This window comes from Lissotriton vulgaris, chromosome 3_1 (genome assembly GCF_964263255.1).
Source record: "Lissotriton vulgaris chromosome 3_1, aLisVul1.2, whole genome shotgun sequence".
Lineage (NCBI taxonomy): Eukaryota > Metazoa > Chordata > Amphibia > Caudata > Salamandridae > Lissotriton > Lissotriton vulgaris.
Window position 1 is genome coordinate 1,091,858,127 of NC_141689.1, and position 18,522 is coordinate 1,091,876,648.

The following is an 18,522-nucleotide window of genomic DNA, read 5'->3' on the forward strand; positions in this document are numbered from 1 at the left end:
CAAAATCAATCGAGATTCCCAAGAAAGGGGAGTTGAGAGGTGACAGTACTCTGGGTGAGTGTGCTAGATAGATCACCTACCTATTAAAGAAACAAACAATGTAGATGGATCTGCTAAGCACATACTGATGTAAATGAAGGCAGGTACCTGAGTTGCAAGATTACAGAGATGGGCTTAAAGAAATTATGGAGCTTGATAGTTTCAAAGCAATATCTTGGTTCAAACATGTTAAATTCTGGCTTAACAATCTAGGTCTGGCACACTATTGGGAAAACCCCGATCTATTACCACCTAACTAGAAAACAATGGTAAAAAAGGCCTTTTGGATTTATATTACAGATATGACCAAAAGTGCTTCTTCCAGCGGGACATTAGTAACAAGGTTCCTCACCTTCAAAGATGAACCAACCTTTGAGACCTTTTTGGACGAAATAGAACCACCCTTAGCAAAGACTCTATTTCTGCAATTCAGATATGGTAACCTCCAAATAGGCTCCACATTGGCTCGCTGGACTACCGGTGCAAATATTTCAAATCATGTGGAAGACGAACCTTGCCCCATGTGTGGAAGTAACCAAAAAGAAAACGAGCAACATATCCTCTTTTTCTGCCTAGTATATGCCCAGGCGAGGAAAAGATGGATTAAACCAATATGTCTAGCGTTAGGTGTGAGATCCTGTTCTCAGGCACTGAGAATTCTTTCGACCAACACAAGCCAACCTATTGTATTTAGTGTAAGCAGATATTTGCATTGTATTTTTTACCAAAGAAGAAAATTGGGCTATAGATTGTAATTAAGTAGGAATGTCAAAATTGCGGCTCAATCAATTAATAGGGGGGTCAATCGATGAACCCTAATGTTGTTGTTTACAACTGTCTCCAATGTGAATGTATTGTTTTTAATGAATGGTTTTATGTTCCTCGCTTTCTAATATAAACAAATGATCTTTAAAAGATGGATTTATGTACCATGCTGCCTATTTTTAATATGTTTTTATTGTATGTATATAAACTGTTCTTTTATGGCATTCATGCCGAAATAAAGATTGAAATTGAAATGAAGGGGTATAAAGTCTCACAGTGCAGCCAGTCAGCTTGCTGTGCTGCATGAAGGGAAAAGGCAGGAATGCGCTGTATTTAACGTAATACAGAGCATTCCTGTCTTTTTCCAGTGCTGGAGCATAATGTACAGCCTATCACCAAATCAGGCACCCTTGGCATCCCTGTGAAAGGGTGCCTGCGCTGTAAGGTGGATTGTTTTTGTGTAGGAAGGGACACACTCCTCCACAAAAAGAATCCCCTGAGGCATGTTCCTTTTTCTATGTGTGCTGCAGAATGCAATACAAATAGAAAGAGGAAGTACTAAGTACAAAAAAATATATTTTTGCTTGTCACACCTTCCCCTGAAGCATTCCCAGCTCTACCAGTATTGGTAATACTGGGAATGCTTCAGAATCCATGGGTTAATGCATGGGAACACCCATGTTCCACTCATGGAACACCTTCTCAGGGGCAGAGTAATGCAATGCAGCAATTTGCGCTCTATTGCATTACTCTGGATTTATCAAGACACTCAGGGCCATGCAAGGTCGCCTTGTGTGGCTTGATAAGTCAAACGTAAGTGTTGCATCACTTTTGTACCCCGTTGCGTGCCTTTGAGAAATATGCCCCGAATTGTTTTGTGCTGCAAAACTCACCTGAGAAGGAAGACTTGTGCAGGTCTTTTGTAGGTAGAGGAAAAATGCGGGTAGTAAAAGAATTGTTACAGCAAACAAATGATGGACGGGATGCTGACAATGCAAACATTCTCCCCCAGTCAAAAGAGCTAGGTTAAATCCATTGTTCGTTTCCCCACTATGCCACCCCAGTTTGGACCTAGCCATGTGCAAATCAGTGTTGACCCTGTGCCCCATGGGAACAGTCCAGACCGAACTGCCAGGCCAGGTTCTCCCTAGACCGGAAACAAGCATCCTGGGTCCGGTTTCAGGGTATTACCCTTCTTCAGCCAGGCTAGCTTGAATCCAGTGGCACAGTGAGCAAGGGACCCACATCTGGGTATACCCATCCCACTTAGGGCGAAAAGTGTTACATAAAAGGCAGGTCCACAAGGTCAAAAGATGTGCGATCCAGCATCTTACAGGCATCTGAAATGAGCAAGGCACAATACCATTTGACCTGTTTCTGGGCCTCGTAGTTGTTTGGAAATGCTATTCAGGACACTATGCTTACAAGATGGAACTGAATTCGCCTGTTCATCTTTGGAAAAAGAGGCGTTTCAGTGTATTTTAGGTTTTTGAAACAGAAAAACAGAGAAGTTCATGAGACTCATAGCTTTGATACAGGGCCGGACTGGGAACCAAAACCGGCTCTGGCAAAGTGCTCAGCCGGCCCCCCTGGGGGAGGTTGGGGGTGCGACCGAGCTCTTTGCCAGGGCCAGTTTTCGACCGATTTTGTTACAGGACCGATTTTGCAGCTATGCTGCATAAACGGCCCTGTAACAAAAACGGCCCCTAGAGGTCCAAAACCGGCCCCCACCCTTGCGGCGCACCGGGGGATTGCCCGGTGCCCGCAAGGGCCAGTCCGGGCCTGCTTTGATACTTGGAAGTCAAGTAACGCCGCTGAGTGTGTAGTACGTACATGCACGCAAACGTAGATAATCCTTGTTCCTGTTTACCATCGGTGAGGAAACGCTAGAGTCAGCATCTGACTTGTCGCTGAAACAGGAGACAGAGTAAGCAGGAGACTGGCAGTAGCGGGCATGGGGCGTATCCCAGGGAGGCTGGAAGGGTGGGGCCGGTTTTACAGCGGTGGAGGCCTCACATTTGACAGTTTGGAAAGAAAAGTTGACTTACTTGTTGTCCTCTAAATTTGTGTAATCTATGCTTTTTCAATGGTTAAAAATGCCACTTTTGAAAATAGCATGTGAGAAGTAATAGCAGCAAACTTTGATCCTCCTTTGCACGCACCTTCATATTGTATTTTTAATTTACCATTTCACTTGTTATGACTAAATTAAACATAGGTGTTGAGAACCTTTGCAAACCTACTCTTAAAGATTAACAAGCATTGGAAATGCAATAGGTCTCGCACCATTAGAGTTAGTGCTTTTAGAATTGTTTATGGTTTTTTTTGTAAATGTTTAGCATTTTTGTTTCCTGTAGCCAATGCTAAAGAATTACAAATAAAAAAAGCCATAAACATTTCTTAAAGCTCTAACTGAAATGGTCTGAGACCTATTGCACTGTGTGAGGGTGAGGGGTTGAGGGTGAGTGAGGGTGAGGGTGGGTGAGGGTGAGTGAGGGTGAGGGGTTGAGGGTGAGTGAGGGTGAGTGAGGGTGAGGGGTTGAGGGTGAGTGAGAGTGAGGGTGAGTGAGGGTGAGGGTGAGTGAGGGTGAGGGTGAGTGAGGGTGAAGGGTTGAGGTTGAGGGTGAGGTGTTGAGGGTGAGTGAGGGTGAGGGTGAGTGAGGTGTTGAGGGTGAGTGAGGGTGAGGGTGAGTTAGGGTGAGGGGTTGAGGGTGAGTGAGAGTAGTTGAGGCTGAGTGAGGGTGAGTGAGAGTGAGGGTGAGTGAGGGGTTGAGGGTGAAGGTTTGAGGGTGAGGGGTTGAGGGTGAGTGAGGGTGAGGGGTTGAGGGAGGGTGAGTGTGGGTGAGGGTGAGTGAGGGTGAGGGTGAGTGAGGGTGAGTGAGGGTGAGGAGTTGGGGGCGAGTGAGGGTGAGGGTGAGTGAGTGTGAGGGGTTGAGGGTGAGTGAGGGTGAGGGTGAGTGAGGGTGAGGCTGAGGTGTTGAGGGTGAGTGAGGGTGAGTGAGGGTGAGTGAGAGGTTGAGGGTGAAGGGTTGAGGGTGTGAGGGTGAGGGGTTGAGGGTGAGTGAGGGTGGAGGGTGAGGGGGTGAGGGTGGGGGGGTGAGGGGGTGAGGGTGAGGGGGTGAGGGTGAGGGTGAGGGGGTGAGGGTGAGGGGGTGAGGGTGAGGGTGAGGGGGTGAGGGGTGAGGGTGAGGGGGTGAGGGTGTGGGGTGAGAGTGAGGGGGTGAGGGTTAGGGGGTGATTGTTAGGGGGTGTGAGCGTTAGGGGGTGTGAGCGTTAGGCGGTGTGCGGGTTAGGGGGTGTGAGGGTGAGTGTGAGTGAGGGGGTGTGAGGCTTCGGGTGTGTGACGTTGCGTGAGTGTGAGTGTGTGTGAGGGTGAGTGAGGGTGTGAGAGGTGTTGTTATGCAGAGGGTGTGTGACGGTGTGTGAGGGTGAGGGTGTGTGGGGGTGAGTGTGAGTCATTGTGAGGTGTTGAGGGTGAGTGAGGGTGAGGGTGAGTGAGGGGTTTAGGGTGAGTGAGGGTGAGGGTGAGTTAGGGTGAGGCGTTGAGGGTGAGTGAGGGTGTGGTGTTGAGGGTGAGTGAGGATGAGTGAGAGTGAGGGTGAGTGAGGGGTTGAGGGTGAGGGGTTTAGGGTGAGTGAGGGTGAGGGTGAGTGAGGGGTTGAGGTTGAGTGAGGGTGAGTGAGGGTTGAGGGTGAGGGGTTGAGGGTGAGTGAGGGTGAGTGAGATGTTGAGGTTGAGTGAGGGTGAGGGTGAGTTAGGGTGAGGGGTTGAGGGTGAGTGAGGGTGAGGGGTTGAGGGTGAGTGAGGATGAGTGAGAGTGAGGGTGAGTGAGGGGTTGAGGGTGAGGGGTTGAGGGTGAGTGAGGGTGAGGGTGAGGGGTTGAGGGTGAGTGAGGGTGAGGGTGAGTGAGGGTGAGTGAGGGTGAGGGGTTGAGGGTGAGTGAGGGTGAGTGAGGGTGAGGGTGAGTGAGGGTGAGGGTGAGGGGTTGAGGGTGGTGAGGGTGAGGGTGAGTAAAGGATTAATTTGATTGCAAAAGGTATGGACCATTAAAGAATTAAGATCTAAGGTGGAACAAATAATACTCAAATAAAAAAATAAAAAAATACCCTGTGCAAGCGTGCTACCAGTAGCAAATTATCAGTTGTTGTAGCCCTTTAGAATTAATGGAAACAGAAATGACATTAGAGTTAACATGACAAGAGCACAAGTAGAGATATTGAACTACGATTTACAATGCGAGAGTTGGAAAGTTCTTGCATAGTGCATCCAATTAATGAGGGCACATTCTGGGGGGGTGCGAGCGAAAGTTGTTGTTACATACTCTCCCTGCTTTAGTGACTCTGTTGGACAATAAAAGTAAATGCATTTCTGCGTGGTATCTCTGAAATCGATGTAGCGCAGACGTACTCTTCTTTCACGTTAAAGTTTGATTAGAGGCACGACAACATGGGGTAAAAAAAAAAAACAGGCTTTTACCATCTCTCACATTTTAAATGACCAAATGTTGTTGTATAAAACGGTAAATGCTAGCAGTCAGCGATAACACGCCACCTCCAAAGCCACCACCACTGGGGGACCAGTTGGGCCAGGGGAGGCGGGGCAATAACTGATAGAAAGGGGTCATCCAAGTTCTGGCAGCCACGATCCAGCTGTGAGGGCGGGGAGGTAGTTTCAGGAGTACCAACTTCTGCCGAAGATCCCAACAGACACAGAGGGGGAGGAGAGCGGGCTGAGAAAGCAGATCTGGCCGGGTGAGTTGGAAAAGCCATGCTGGATCTCCACCCCCTCCATACACAGCAGAGGTCTACTTGCCAGTGGAAAGGCAGGGCACAAACAGGCAGCCGCAATGAGAGTGGTCACCTTTGTCCTGTAACCCTGGGGGCTCACACTGCCGCATGGTGCTCTAACTCCACAGAGAAGGATTGCAATACAACAGCCTCCCGGTCCCCAGAGCCACAGGAAGAGCTTACACTCTGCTTGCAGGCTCCCCTCCCAGTGTTAGTGCTACGACGGAAAAATCTCTCCTGCAGCGCTACCACACACTACAATACAATAACACTCTGTGGATGTGGTTACGCATACACGTCTCCCCAAAGCGTCATATACAGCACGGCGTCAGTGTTGGAATTGCTGGGGGGTAGGGGGTAAGTGGTGATTTAAAAAAAAATGCGACACAGCGGGCAGGGGAGGGGGAGGAGCGGGGAGAGGGAACAGACGGAGGGAAGGCCAGATAAGGGGAGGGGGGAGGAGAGTAGGAGGAGGAGAGTAGGGGAGGCACGGCCTAGCGGCCGTGCAATCAAAAAGTGAGGGGGCGGGAGAGTAGGCAAGGCAGGCAGCTGGGGGGAGGGGGGAGGAGAAATGCGACGCGACATGGCAGGCAGGGGAGGGGGCGGAGCGGGGGTGTGGGAGGAGTGCGGGAACAGACGGCGAGGGGAGGAGAGTAGGAGGAGGAGAGTAGGGGAGGCACGGCCTAGCGACCGTGCAATCAAGAAGTGAGGGGGCGGGAGAGTAGGCAAGGCAGGCGGCTGGGGGCATGTGCACGCGCTTTTAAGCTCAATGCGCATGCGCATTGAGCTTAAAAGTCACGGGCACTGCAAGGAATCGCCACGATTCCTTGCAAGTTGGACAAAGAGTGGATAAGCCCCCATAGTCTCGCTTACTCGATGCGCATGCGCATCGACAGGCGAGACCTAAAAATCAGATTATTCCTATAAGTATGTTAGGGATTTTATATCACATTATCAACCTACATATATGTCCTAACCATGACGTCAGTTCCTGAAATATCCCGAAGGTAAGTGTAGATTTACTCATATTAACTCTACCCGGTCCATATTATTGTTACAATATGTAAATGAAGCTCGTTAATTCGTTATTCGTTATTATATATTATAACACCAAATTCGGTTTCAGCATTGAAAGAGTAAGTCTGCTTTTGTGGATTTTCGAGAAATGTTTTATTTGTGCATGGCATTACCATGGCAACAGCTGGGTGGCATTATGGATGCTAGCATTGTTGCTCTTCTGTATCTAACCGTGACGTAATTGGTCTTGATAAAGTGCAGCTTTTGAGGGCCAAATTGCTTTCCCCCAGCCGTTTACTTTACTCTTCATTTCAGAGGCAACTACTGGTACCAAGAACCAAGAAGGGGAAGTGGGGGGGGATAAGGCATTCTCAGTGGCATTGAGTAAGCCCTGGTATTCCCTACCCCTAACGCTTAGATCTACTCCTCTTATTCTCCCGTTCAGAAAAGCCCTTAAGACCTGGCTGTTGAGCTGAAGTTCTCTCGCTCTGTTTCTGGACTCGGTGGTATTTACGGCCTCTCTCTAGCACCTTGATGCCTTCGGGTGACTGCCGAGCTATATAAATATTAAATTCAAAATCAAATCAAAAATGTCAAAAAGAGGGACAATAAGTCATGCTAGAGGAGAGAATTCATTAAAAAAAATGTACCTTGTAGGGTAATAAACTACCACTTATCATAACAAGTAGGTCAATGAAAAAGGTTATTGCACAGTTACTTAAAACCATTTGCAATTACAAAACTGAATGAGAATAACAAGTAGGTCAAATTAGTACAAAGAAGTGAATTTACCTCCACTACACATGGAAGTGTGATGACATTTAGTTAACCCAACACATATAAAGGGAGTGACAAAACATCTCGAAGGCAAAAATCTAGCCAGCCTTCGTTCTAGAATCCTGAATCTCTGCATATATGTGGCTTTTTTACTATATCTATACACAATTAGGATACGTTTGCCATATGATGAAAGTGTTAGGTTTTCTTGCGAAGTACGTGTTAAACTCTTCAGAACAGTTTGATGAGGCTTTTGCAACTGCAAAGCTATTGCGCACAGAATCAAAATTATTCACAAGTAAGCAAAATGGAGTTCTATGCTTCAGTGTTTAGTGTCTGCCCAACACTAAAAGCCTAAATCAGACACCAGTGTCTTTAGGATTAAGGCCCCTGTGTGTGACACAACGATTTCCTACTTTTCTCTGCCTTGAGGTCGTCCATTGGCACCAGCAACACTTTGTTCACAAAATAAACTGCAAAACTATGTAAAGACAACAAACATATGGCTAAAACAATGGCTGTAATAATAGGTAAAGCTCGTGTATATAAACAATGTAAAGCACATCACTTTTCTGTCTTGTCTGTCTGTCCTTTGTTACCCTCTAATTTAAACTGTACAATATTGATATCTGGCATTCTGAAGTAAGCCCTGTTCCTCAAAATCCAGCATTAGGGAGAAATTCTGAATCAAGTTTTGTGTCAAAAATATATCTATCATATCACTGGAAATAGAAAGGTTTACATTAAAATACAAACAATACACACATGTAGGGGCATTAAAGGTGCATAGTCTGTGAGGAGTGAGTATGAGCTATCGACATCAATATTTCTTCAAAACAAAGTACTACTCTATTTAAATATACTTTTTCCGCGTCTATTTAGAGATTAGCATGTTCACCCTAAGCAAATGTCAAAGCATTTAGTCATTGTTTAAGCTGGCCAATATATTTCCATAATCACAGCTGTAAGTGGTCCTGGCTCTCAGCCTAGTTGCAGTGATTTATCACAATCAATGTTTTTCCAAGTCATCTGGAAATACAGTGTCTCAATAATATTGCATATATCTTCACTAAGGCCCTACATTACAAGTTATGATAAATGTGATAATAATGTAATGTTTCTTAATTTACTCCAATACCAGGCCTCATATCTTTAATCAACTCATCCCAGGTGGTTATAACTTTCAATTAACATATTGCTTGTTTCAGTCCATCAGCTTGATCGAAAGAGGTAACCCTTCCAGAAGTTTAGAAAATGTATGCCGCTGGGCTTACCAGCAGCAGAAGTCAGATACGGGTCACTCAGAGCATCACGACCATGCCATTTTCCTGACAAGACAAGATTTTGGCCCTGCTGGCATGCAAGGTAAGATTGTATATCGTATCAGAAACCCCCTGATTGAAACGTACACAGTGGAATTGTGTCATAGAATGTTAAATTCAGGACTTTGAAACATGAAATAGGTTATTTAAAATGTTATAAACAATTCATTATTTCAGCCCAGTGTGAGCCACGTTGTGTGTCTATACCAGGGGCGCAACTAGGTCTTCATTTCGGGGGGGGGGGGCTAACATGGCAAATGAAGGGGCGTGGCTAATGTTAATCAATGGGGCGGGGCTAAAATGGCAGATAATCAGGATCGATTAATGCTCAGGTCAAGCGGAGAAAACATGTGATGAATTCTGCATTTGAAACTCGACAACAATTAGAGCACACATTTGCTAGTCAAACAATGGGCATGGGATGCTCTATATTATTCTTTATGATTTGCAGGTAACCTCCTCTAGCTCCAATAGCTCACACTTACAGTAATGCAAAACCTATTACATTACAAATGCTTGTTTTAAAAAGGCATCAAAGTATAACATATCATATACAGTGATGAAAAACTATTGGGGGAATTGCTGTGAGCTCTACTTCATGCAAAGGATGTTGTTTGACTACAATGAGCATGTAGTCAAACAGCTTCACAAGCCCGAGGATGAATGCTGTAAGAAAAAAAATATGTCTTGTTATGTAACATGGCACAGTTCCTTTTGCAAGTATGTGGTTCTCTCCCCTGGCAGAATGACACACTTTGGGCCCAATTATAATGTTGGTCGGAGTTACCTCCAACGGACAACATCGCGGATTTGGGACTGACAGACCTCCAGTTTGCAGTCCCGACCGCATAATTACGATGCGACCACACATGGTGCGGCCACATACTCCCATTTCTCTATGGGAGCTTGTGCTGTGGCCGTAAATCTGACGTAGCACAAGCTCTCATAAAGAAATGGGAGTTTGTGCAAATCCCTGAACCGAGTGGCAGGCACCTCCCGGCAAATCCCTGCACCAAAAGGTGCCTGCCACACGGTGCAGGGATTTACAGGCCGCTATACCAAGCAGACACTGGCCACAAGGTCAGGCCCTTGGGTCTTTCACTGATCCCAAAGTAACTTTAGTCATATCATCAATGATGTTAATAGAGACTTTATATATTGTATCATTGAGGATTTATTTGTGCTGTAATGTGTCAGGTCATGAGGAATGCATTTCAGGGGTGGGAGGTAAAATAGTGTGGGTTCCTTTAAAGGAGAATTCCAAGCGTTTTGGATTTTGTGCCATATATGTTAAGTCAAGACAAGCTGATTGCTTATGTTGTCAGTCTACATTCAACACATCCTTAACCTTGACAATGTTTTTACTTTTTACGAATGTCTATGGTTTTTGCAGGGTATACTCTTTTATGAGCCCACTTAATCCGCTGGGCAGGACCTTTGTTCTGAACCTACTGTGTAGGGCCTTAGGACATGTGCAGCAGGCCCTGGATGTCAGATGTTGCCTTGTTTGAGTGCAGAGGCCATTGCAAAGAGGGTATGATTTTCGGCCCCCTTTATGGATTCACAAAAAAGGAGCTCAGCAAATGTACACAAAGGCATAAAAGAACTTTCTTTTTTATTTGTGTGTTTGCACTGATCCGAGCAAATGCAGGTAGAAGCTCAATAGGGTAGTTGGGAGAAACAGTAGGAAAAAGGTGGGCATTCGTTTGGGTGTCTACATGTACATGTCTGTGTTTATCACAAGACCACCTGTGCGGGCCTGCAGCCCTTACACTACATTTGCAAACAGCTCAGATGCGCATTCTCCTACAGCTTTTCAGATTTTGAAGTAACACTCACCACATTTTCGAAAATTACAGAGCAGGTGTATAAAAGGGTTTCTCTGACATAGCTGTATGAACTGTCAATATATTTTACAGCTTTACTATGATTAAAGACACTTTGCACGCTGGGCCTCGAGGACACATAAGTAGAAAATTAAAGCTGCAGGACCGATAATTATTCTGTAGCTGGCTTAAAGCTGGGAAAGGCTATGGTGACCCTCATGACAAGGGGATAGGCAGCTACGGCTACCCACGCGCTGTGCTGCAACAGTACGCACTGCCAGAAAGAAATATAAATGGCTTCTACCTTTTCAGGTAAAAAGACGCTGAAACCTAGATTAAGAGCGAGAATTTTACCGTCTCACCCACAGGAAAGCAAACCCGTGCATACATTTAGTCTGGAGACTAATATTTGTGGGCATGATGGTTTGACATAACATAGGATGCTTTCGTAAAGTTTTTTTTTTGTTCAAAATATTTTATTAAATTTTACAGCAGAGATATACAGTGGTAAACAAAATAAATATACAGCTTTCGTAAAGTTTTGGGTTTTGATTATTCGTAACCGTCTTTGCTTTCATAGATTCCCAATTTAATATTTAAAGTAATGGTTGTCTCTGCACCACAGTCATTCCACTAGGTCCAAGCTTGGGTAGACTTTGTTTCAAGTAGTGAGATTCTGAGAATGTTTTTAAAGAATACTGTCGATTTGGAAGGCAGATTAACAGACGGATTATATCTAAATAAGCCTGCCCCCTCAAATTGTGAGATGAGTATTCCTCAGTGATATCTGTACAAACTACAATCGAGAAATTCGTACATGGACATTTCAGCTTCCTAACCTGCAAAGTTACTAGCACTGCTATCGGAAGGATCAGGATGGAAGAGTACGTAACATCTGTAGAAATTGTGTTGAGTCAGTGTAAAGTGTGAAAAGTCTATTCTGCTGGATTACTCTGGCTTGTTAAGCATTAAAAAAGGATAGATGTGGGGACTTCATTACTTGGTAGGCTCTTTCCCAGGATGTGGAGAGGGTTCAATAGTTGTGTAATGCAGAGTGTTTGCACGTCATTAGTGTGTTACATGCATAAATGTGCATATGTTGTTTGAGCCCAAGCCACATCCCTAGCCATATGCTTGCCGCTTTCCTTTAATTTAAAAAAGAGCCAATCAGTGTTTCTGACAGATGGAACGGGGACGGCGGGATGTGGTTAATAATGGGAACAAGCCCATGGACTAAGGGGCAGACCCCTTTATTCATTTAAAAAGAACCAAACGCCAACTAATCAGCAGAATGCATTGATAAGCTTAGTCGTATTTGCAGGACTTCCAATAGACGTAGGAAGTCCAAAACTGCCACAGAGTTAGAGTTTGGTTCTTTTCAAATGATGGGAACAGGTAACATAAGTGGAAACGTTTACAGCCTAAGGGCTATGTTTAACATTAGACTTTATTGTAATGATACTGTGGGACTCCAAGCTCGACGATGGGGAAGGTTCAAAGATGTGAATCCATGAAAGATCCAATACTGGAGAATTGTCCACACAGAGGCATCTGCATCTGGGACCAAAGGCAGAGATGGTACCCTCTATCAGGACAGTGATACCAATTGAGTCCGCTGCCCTGGGACCAAAGGATGATCTCAGGAGCTGCATGGGTGACTGCGAGAGTTGCACCAAGGAAAGTGGGAGTTACCAGGTGCTGTGACAGTTTATTGGGCCAAGGGGTGTCTCCCAGCCTTTCAAATTTGCATACAAAGCATCCAGGAAGAAATCTGTGAAGGATGACGGCATACAGGCAAATCCTGCAGCTGGATCAAGGAGAAACAGGGAGTGTTGAAGCAGCAGCTACTTGCTGTCTGAGGGTTAAGATGAATCTGGTTGGTCTGCCATGGAGTCCACTGCCCTTGAAGAAGGGATTGCTGCTGGTGACTGTGTCCTGATGCAACAGGCTGCAAATTCCAGATAAGACTCCTGGGAGGCAAATTATTGTGCAGTGTTGGTGTCTGCTCCTCAAGGAAGTGGACCAATGAAGTAGATTGTGCGGTCACATACACTTTGGTGCATTGCTCCTCTAGTGTCAGGGCAACTTCTAAGCAGGACTGCAACTGAGTTTTCAGACATGGCAGTGCCTCCAAGTGCTTACGTTTTGTGCCTTCTGTACCTTGGTTGGGTACTGGGTGTGTCTGAGCACTGTGAGAGGCCTGCCTTCTGATTGCTAGCTTCCTGGGATGAACTCTTCTTAACAATCATTTGCCCAGGACAGAAGTTGGGTTAAACCACAGGGCAGAGGCGGGTCAGGAGAAGGGATTATGCTAGACTAGGATTGCAAGAGAGCCTGCATTTATGAGGAGCGAGGCTCAACTACCCGGCCTTTGGACCATGGAGCGCCAGACCACTGTGATCCCAAATACACACTCAGGGAGTGAGATGGACTCAATGAGGGATATGGAGTCAGTAACTCAGTGCAGTGTGCCTGGGAGGTGCTCTTGGGAGGGACTGGCTCTATCTTTTAGTGCAGCACTTGCTTATTGCTGAAAGCATAAGAGGCATAGAAAGAGAACATGAGTCTGCAAGGCGCAAGTGAGAGCCACAAGTAAAAGCTCGAAAGGATAGTGAATGTGGCCCTAACCTCCAGTATAGTAGAGTTTGTGGCCCCCACTGTTTTAGCTTCTAAACTGGAATGAAGGGGGCAATGGGAGAAAAGTAAAAAGAGGAGCAGCAGAAATCTATCTATACAGGTTTGTGATGTTGGAGAGAAATATTAGCAAGTGATATTTTGTGTGTGTGAGAATGAATCCATTTGGTTCCCTAATCCAATTGCCAACATTCCGCCTATTTAGAGACCTGGGGCCTCATTTATGAGAAATGACGCATCGCTGCGTGAAAGCAGCGATGCGTCACTTCTCAGTGCGCACTCCTTGCGACATTCCTGATGCGTCATATTTAATGTATGACGCATCATGTCGCAAGGAGTTACAGATACGTCAGTATTTCTGACGTATCTGTAAGCGCAAAAGTGACGCATTGCTGGAGTGTGTCACAAAAGTGACGCAACTCCAGCAATGCGTCCTTTCACATGGGGAAAGCCCCATGTGAAAGGGCTTGCGTCAGTCTTATGCCTGCTGTGAGGCAGGCGCAAGATTTTGACGCAACAGCGTCCTAAAAGTGACGCAGTGAAATCTCATGGATTTCACTGCATCACTATTTTGAGGCTTTTTGCGGGGGAACGCCCCCTCTGCATACATTATACCTGACGCAGGTATAATGTAGCGCAGGGGTTTACAAAGTGACGCATCTGCTTAGATGCGTCACTTTGTAAATAGTGCGCAACAGGATGCATGTTTTACGCCGCCGATGCGTCACAAAAAGTGACGCACCGGCGGCGTAAAAGTGACGCACGGCCTCATAAATGAGGCCCCTGGTGTTTCTCTCTCTCTCTCTCTCTCTCTTCTCCCCCTCTCGCCCTTCTCTCTCTCTCACCCTCTCTTTCTCTCTCTCTCTTTCACTTCCCTCCCTCCCCCCCCCCCACCTCCCTCCCAGATACCTGGACGTGCATCAAATTGATTTAGTGCATTGAAGCCACGTGGATGCTCCAGTACAGATACCAGTGTGCACGCAAACATAACTCCACTGCCATCGCAGCCTGTAATTAGTTCCAGCGAAAGTCCCTATGCTGACACATTGACACCCGAATACAACCTCTTCTTAACACAAACATTCATTTCCAAGCCTAATACCGCACCCATGTCTATTTTCAACATACACAACAATGACATCACAACTGCTCAGCCACAGACCTCATTAGTCGTGTCGGCTTAAGCAGCACACCGCGTCAACTCTTTGCCCCTGGCCTTCGGGCTATGCTTAAATTACTCTTGGATGAGACGTCTGTCCCTTGCATCCACTAACCTGGGCCCCAGCAGCAGAGGAAGGCAGCTGGGTAAAGCACAACTCGCCGCTCGGACACTCTAATCAGATTACAAGAGGTGGGGGCAGGGGATTCACACTGAAACTGTTCAGAGGCTGGCTGACTCCGCCTGCTGGGCCTCTCAGAAAGCATCATGAAAATGACTTTCTCGGCTCCGATGCGCAGCCTTCTTTCATCATTTCAGTGCGTGTCAAATTAGCCCGGGCTGGAGAAGACGACGGGGGGGGGGCTGAAGCCCGGTGAGCCCAATGGGTGTTGCGCGCCTGGACTCTATACAAGAACAAATGTTACATCTTTGAATACACACTCAGCTGCCACCTCCCTTAACACAACCAGAAGAAACACAGCTGCCACCCCCATTAACACCACCAGAAACAAACTGCTGCCACCTCCATTAACACATCTAGAAGAAAACAGCTCCCACCTCCATTCACACACCCAGAAAAAAACAGCTGCCACCTCCATTAACACAACCAGAAAAAACACAGCTGCCACCTCCATTAACACAACTAGAAGAAAACAGCTGCCACCTCCATTCACACAATCAGAAAAAACAGCTGCCACTCCCAATCACACAACCAGAAAAAATACAGCTGCCACCTCCATTAACACAACTAGAAGAAAACAGCTGTCACCTCCAGTCACACAACCAGAAAAAAACAGCTGCCACCTCCATTAACACCAGACAGAAAAAAACACAGCTGCCACCTCCATTAACTCAACTAGAAGAAAACAGCTGCCACCTCCATTCACACAACCAGAAAAAAACAGCTGCCACCTCAATTAACACAACCAGAAAAAACACAGCTGCCACCTCCATTAGCACAACTAGAAGAAAACAGCTGCCACTCCCAATCACACACCCAGAAAAAAACAGCTGCCTCCCCATTAACACAACCAGATAAAACACAGCTGCCACCTCCATTAACACAACCCAAAAACACAGCTGCCACCTCTATTGACACAACCAGAAAAAACACAGCTCCCACCTCCATTAACAAAACTAAAAAAAAAATAGGAACAACCTCCATTCACGCAACCAGGAAAAAACAGCTGCCACTCCCATTCAGACAACCACAACAAACAGCTGCCACCCCCATTCACACAACCAAATAAAAAAACAGCAGCCATCCCCATTAACACAGCCAAAAAAACCAAAACTGCCACCTCTATTAACAGAACCAGAAAAAACACAGCCACCACCTCCATTAACACAACTAGAAGAAAACAGCTGCCACCTGCATTCACACAACCAGAAAAAAACAGCTGCCATCTTCATTAACAAAACCAGAAAAAACACAGCTGCCACCTATATTAACACAACCAGAAAAAACACAGCTGCCACCTCCATTAACACAACTGGAAGAAAACAGCTGCCACCTCCTTTAACACAACCAAAAAAACACAGCTGCTATCTCCATTAAAACAACCAGAAAAAAACAGCTGCCTGTCTCTTGGTAATTGAGTTTGAGCATGACCATTGTTTGGCCTACAAGAGAGAGTACATCTGAATGAGCTACCATCTACATTCCAAGACCTAGAAGGAAACATCCGGAGACCCTGAAAGAAACTACGAACCTGGATCAATACCCAGAGGGCCCCCAGCCTCCAATTGTTTTACGGGGGGAGCTTTGTATTTCAGGGCATAGGGCGGTTAGAGCCGCGCCGCCTCCAAAGGAGCGCGGAGGTGCAAGCAGGGGAAGGGGGGGCGGGATCAGCAATGCTACCTCAGCGGAGCCCAACCCCTGCCTCACATATGGCCCCCAACTGCAGTAAGGGCTGCAAGGCCAGAGCAAGGGGAGGCTACCCCTGCACACAAAGAGAGCACTCCAGTGGTGCAGAAGCCAGGGAAACAGTCAGGACAGAAAACTGAGCTTTTTTTTTAATCTCACATATAGAAGAGGGATAATAACACTGCGAAAAGGTGGATGAGTGTTATGGAATGCACCAGATTTATAAAACAGCCCTCACACACAGCAATCTGTGTCATGCTTCATCATAGGGCTGCTAACATACCTATGCATCAGCCCAACCCTGGAGGTGGAGCAATAGGGGGGAAGACAATACAACACACAGTGTACGATCACAGGTGAGAAAATAGTGCAGAAAAAGCGATATAAAACTGGTATCAGGGAGACCTTATCGTAATTTTAATATTAGGTACCCTGTCCAGATTTAAAACAAAAATGTGGATGCTGGGTTGGGGAGCTTATAATGAGACGCCAACCCCTCCACTCTGCATAAGTGTTGACATGTTTCAGCCAGCAAAAATAATACCCCGGCTTTCCTCAAGACTCTCAACACTGTGATCCCTGGGTGGTCACCCTCCCTCCTTTAAATCCAGAAAACTGAGCTGCCACCTCCTCACTTACCTGCAGCACTCGAGCGTCCAGCGCGACCTCGCACAGCTGAATATAGCGTGTCATATCACCATAAAACAGCCCTACAATGATCAGTACAGCCGGATGAAAGGAAGGTGGGAGGTTGCGATCATGACTCCTAGTCACAATTCTAGCAGCCCCCAGCCACCGCTTGAGACGTTTTTAATCTTCAGCCCTCACAGCATGCTTCGGCCACAGCCCAGGAAACCGGATTGCTGGTAGGTGAAGGCAGAGGCCTCCAGCGTCACTCTGCATCAAGACCCTCTTTAGTGTTGCACACTGGGCAAGCGGGAGATACACCAGTGATCAAGAGCTGAAGATATGTGCATATACAGGCCCCTCCCTCCCGGCTGCGGGCCACCACCATTTTAGATCTTGGAGGAGAGCGAGGCCCATTGCAGACCCATTAACGACTCTCTCAGTAGTGCTCACATGGGGGATAGCTGCCCCAAGACATGAGGGGGGTGGCTGTGCTTTAAACGGCAATAATTGAGACCCCGGATGCCAAATGTAATAGGATTGCAGAGGAGATTGCAGGAGCACCGTTAGTCCGTGTCCTCCATCTTGGCTGCGTTGGCTACCAAGTGTCAAACATTTATTCTATGATGACCTCTCTACTACTTTGCCAAACCTATCCATCATAAAAGAATAAATGAGGTATGTAACTTGTTATATTTAGAAATGTTTCCTAAATTCTATTGAAGTAATTCAGACTATCTGGTATAGTGTTGTTAACACTTTTCAATGTGTCAAATTCAGAAAGATCATTTGTCCAGTCATCTACCCTAGAATATGTTGGCGCATCCTATTTTCAGAAAATTAGTTTTTTGCGTTGACTTGTTATCTTTAAGGAAGGATCCTACCCTAGTACATAGGAAACAATATTAAAATTAATAGCATATTCTATCCATCACCGTATTCAATAAAGACAATATTCTTCAATATTCTAGTAACATTTCCACACCAGTTGTAAAATACCAAAACCATTTCCATACTTCCAACAAACATCCAAATCATGTTCCTTCAGTAGTCTTATTTTCACTGGTGTCTCGTGTAACGTGTAGCAGGGTTTTGTTGTGAAAACTTTCTGGGCTTGTCATTTTGCTCCTTGGAAATGAACTCTAAAACCTTATTCCACTTTTGTTCCGAAATCTCTGTTTCCAACAAGGTGGCCCCGTCCATTCAACATTTACTGAAAACATGCCTACCAAGCTTCCCTACCTCTGCATATAAGAGACTAAACACAACTTTACTGTGGCCTTAAAAATCATACTCAATTTTAAGCAGTTTTTGTTATCACAGTAGTACATCAAAGGGAAGGAAGAACATCCTTCTGTTCTACTTTTATTGTATCATAATTACCTTACTATATATATTTATGTTATTGTTTTCTCTGAATTCTGAAAAAGCCTCTGCATGGTCCTGTAAATGCAATTAACACATCCCAACTCTCCCGGCTTCCTCACAATTTTGCCCTAATAATGAGTTTCAGTTTATCACTATCTCTGGGTTATTTTAAATTGGTGAACAGTAGTCTTTCTCAGCATACCCCCACTCTACAACATTAAATTGTAAAATTCCTTCCTAGACTTCCTTGCACTTGGGACATCAACTTCCGGTTCAGAAAGCCTACCCCTAAAAGGACTCCAGGGATTTGTAACATGAGAAAGGACTATTTATA

At 45.7% G+C, this 18,522-nt stretch overlaps 1 protein-coding gene across 1 annotated transcript in view; it reads left to right on the top strand.

Annotated features, from left to right (window-relative positions):
* Nucleotides 1-18,522, top strand: part of ADAMTS3 (ADAM metallopeptidase with thrombospondin type 1 motif 3) — a 702,179-nt gene that overhangs the window by 485,105 nt on the left and 198,552 nt on the right. Inside the window, exon 7 of the mRNA XM_086961556.1 lies at nucleotides 8,594-8,750. Coding sequence (XP_086817682.1) covers nucleotides 8,594-8,750 — 157 coding nt within the window. The remainder of the gene's footprint in view (nucleotides 1-8,593; nucleotides 8,751-18,522) is intronic.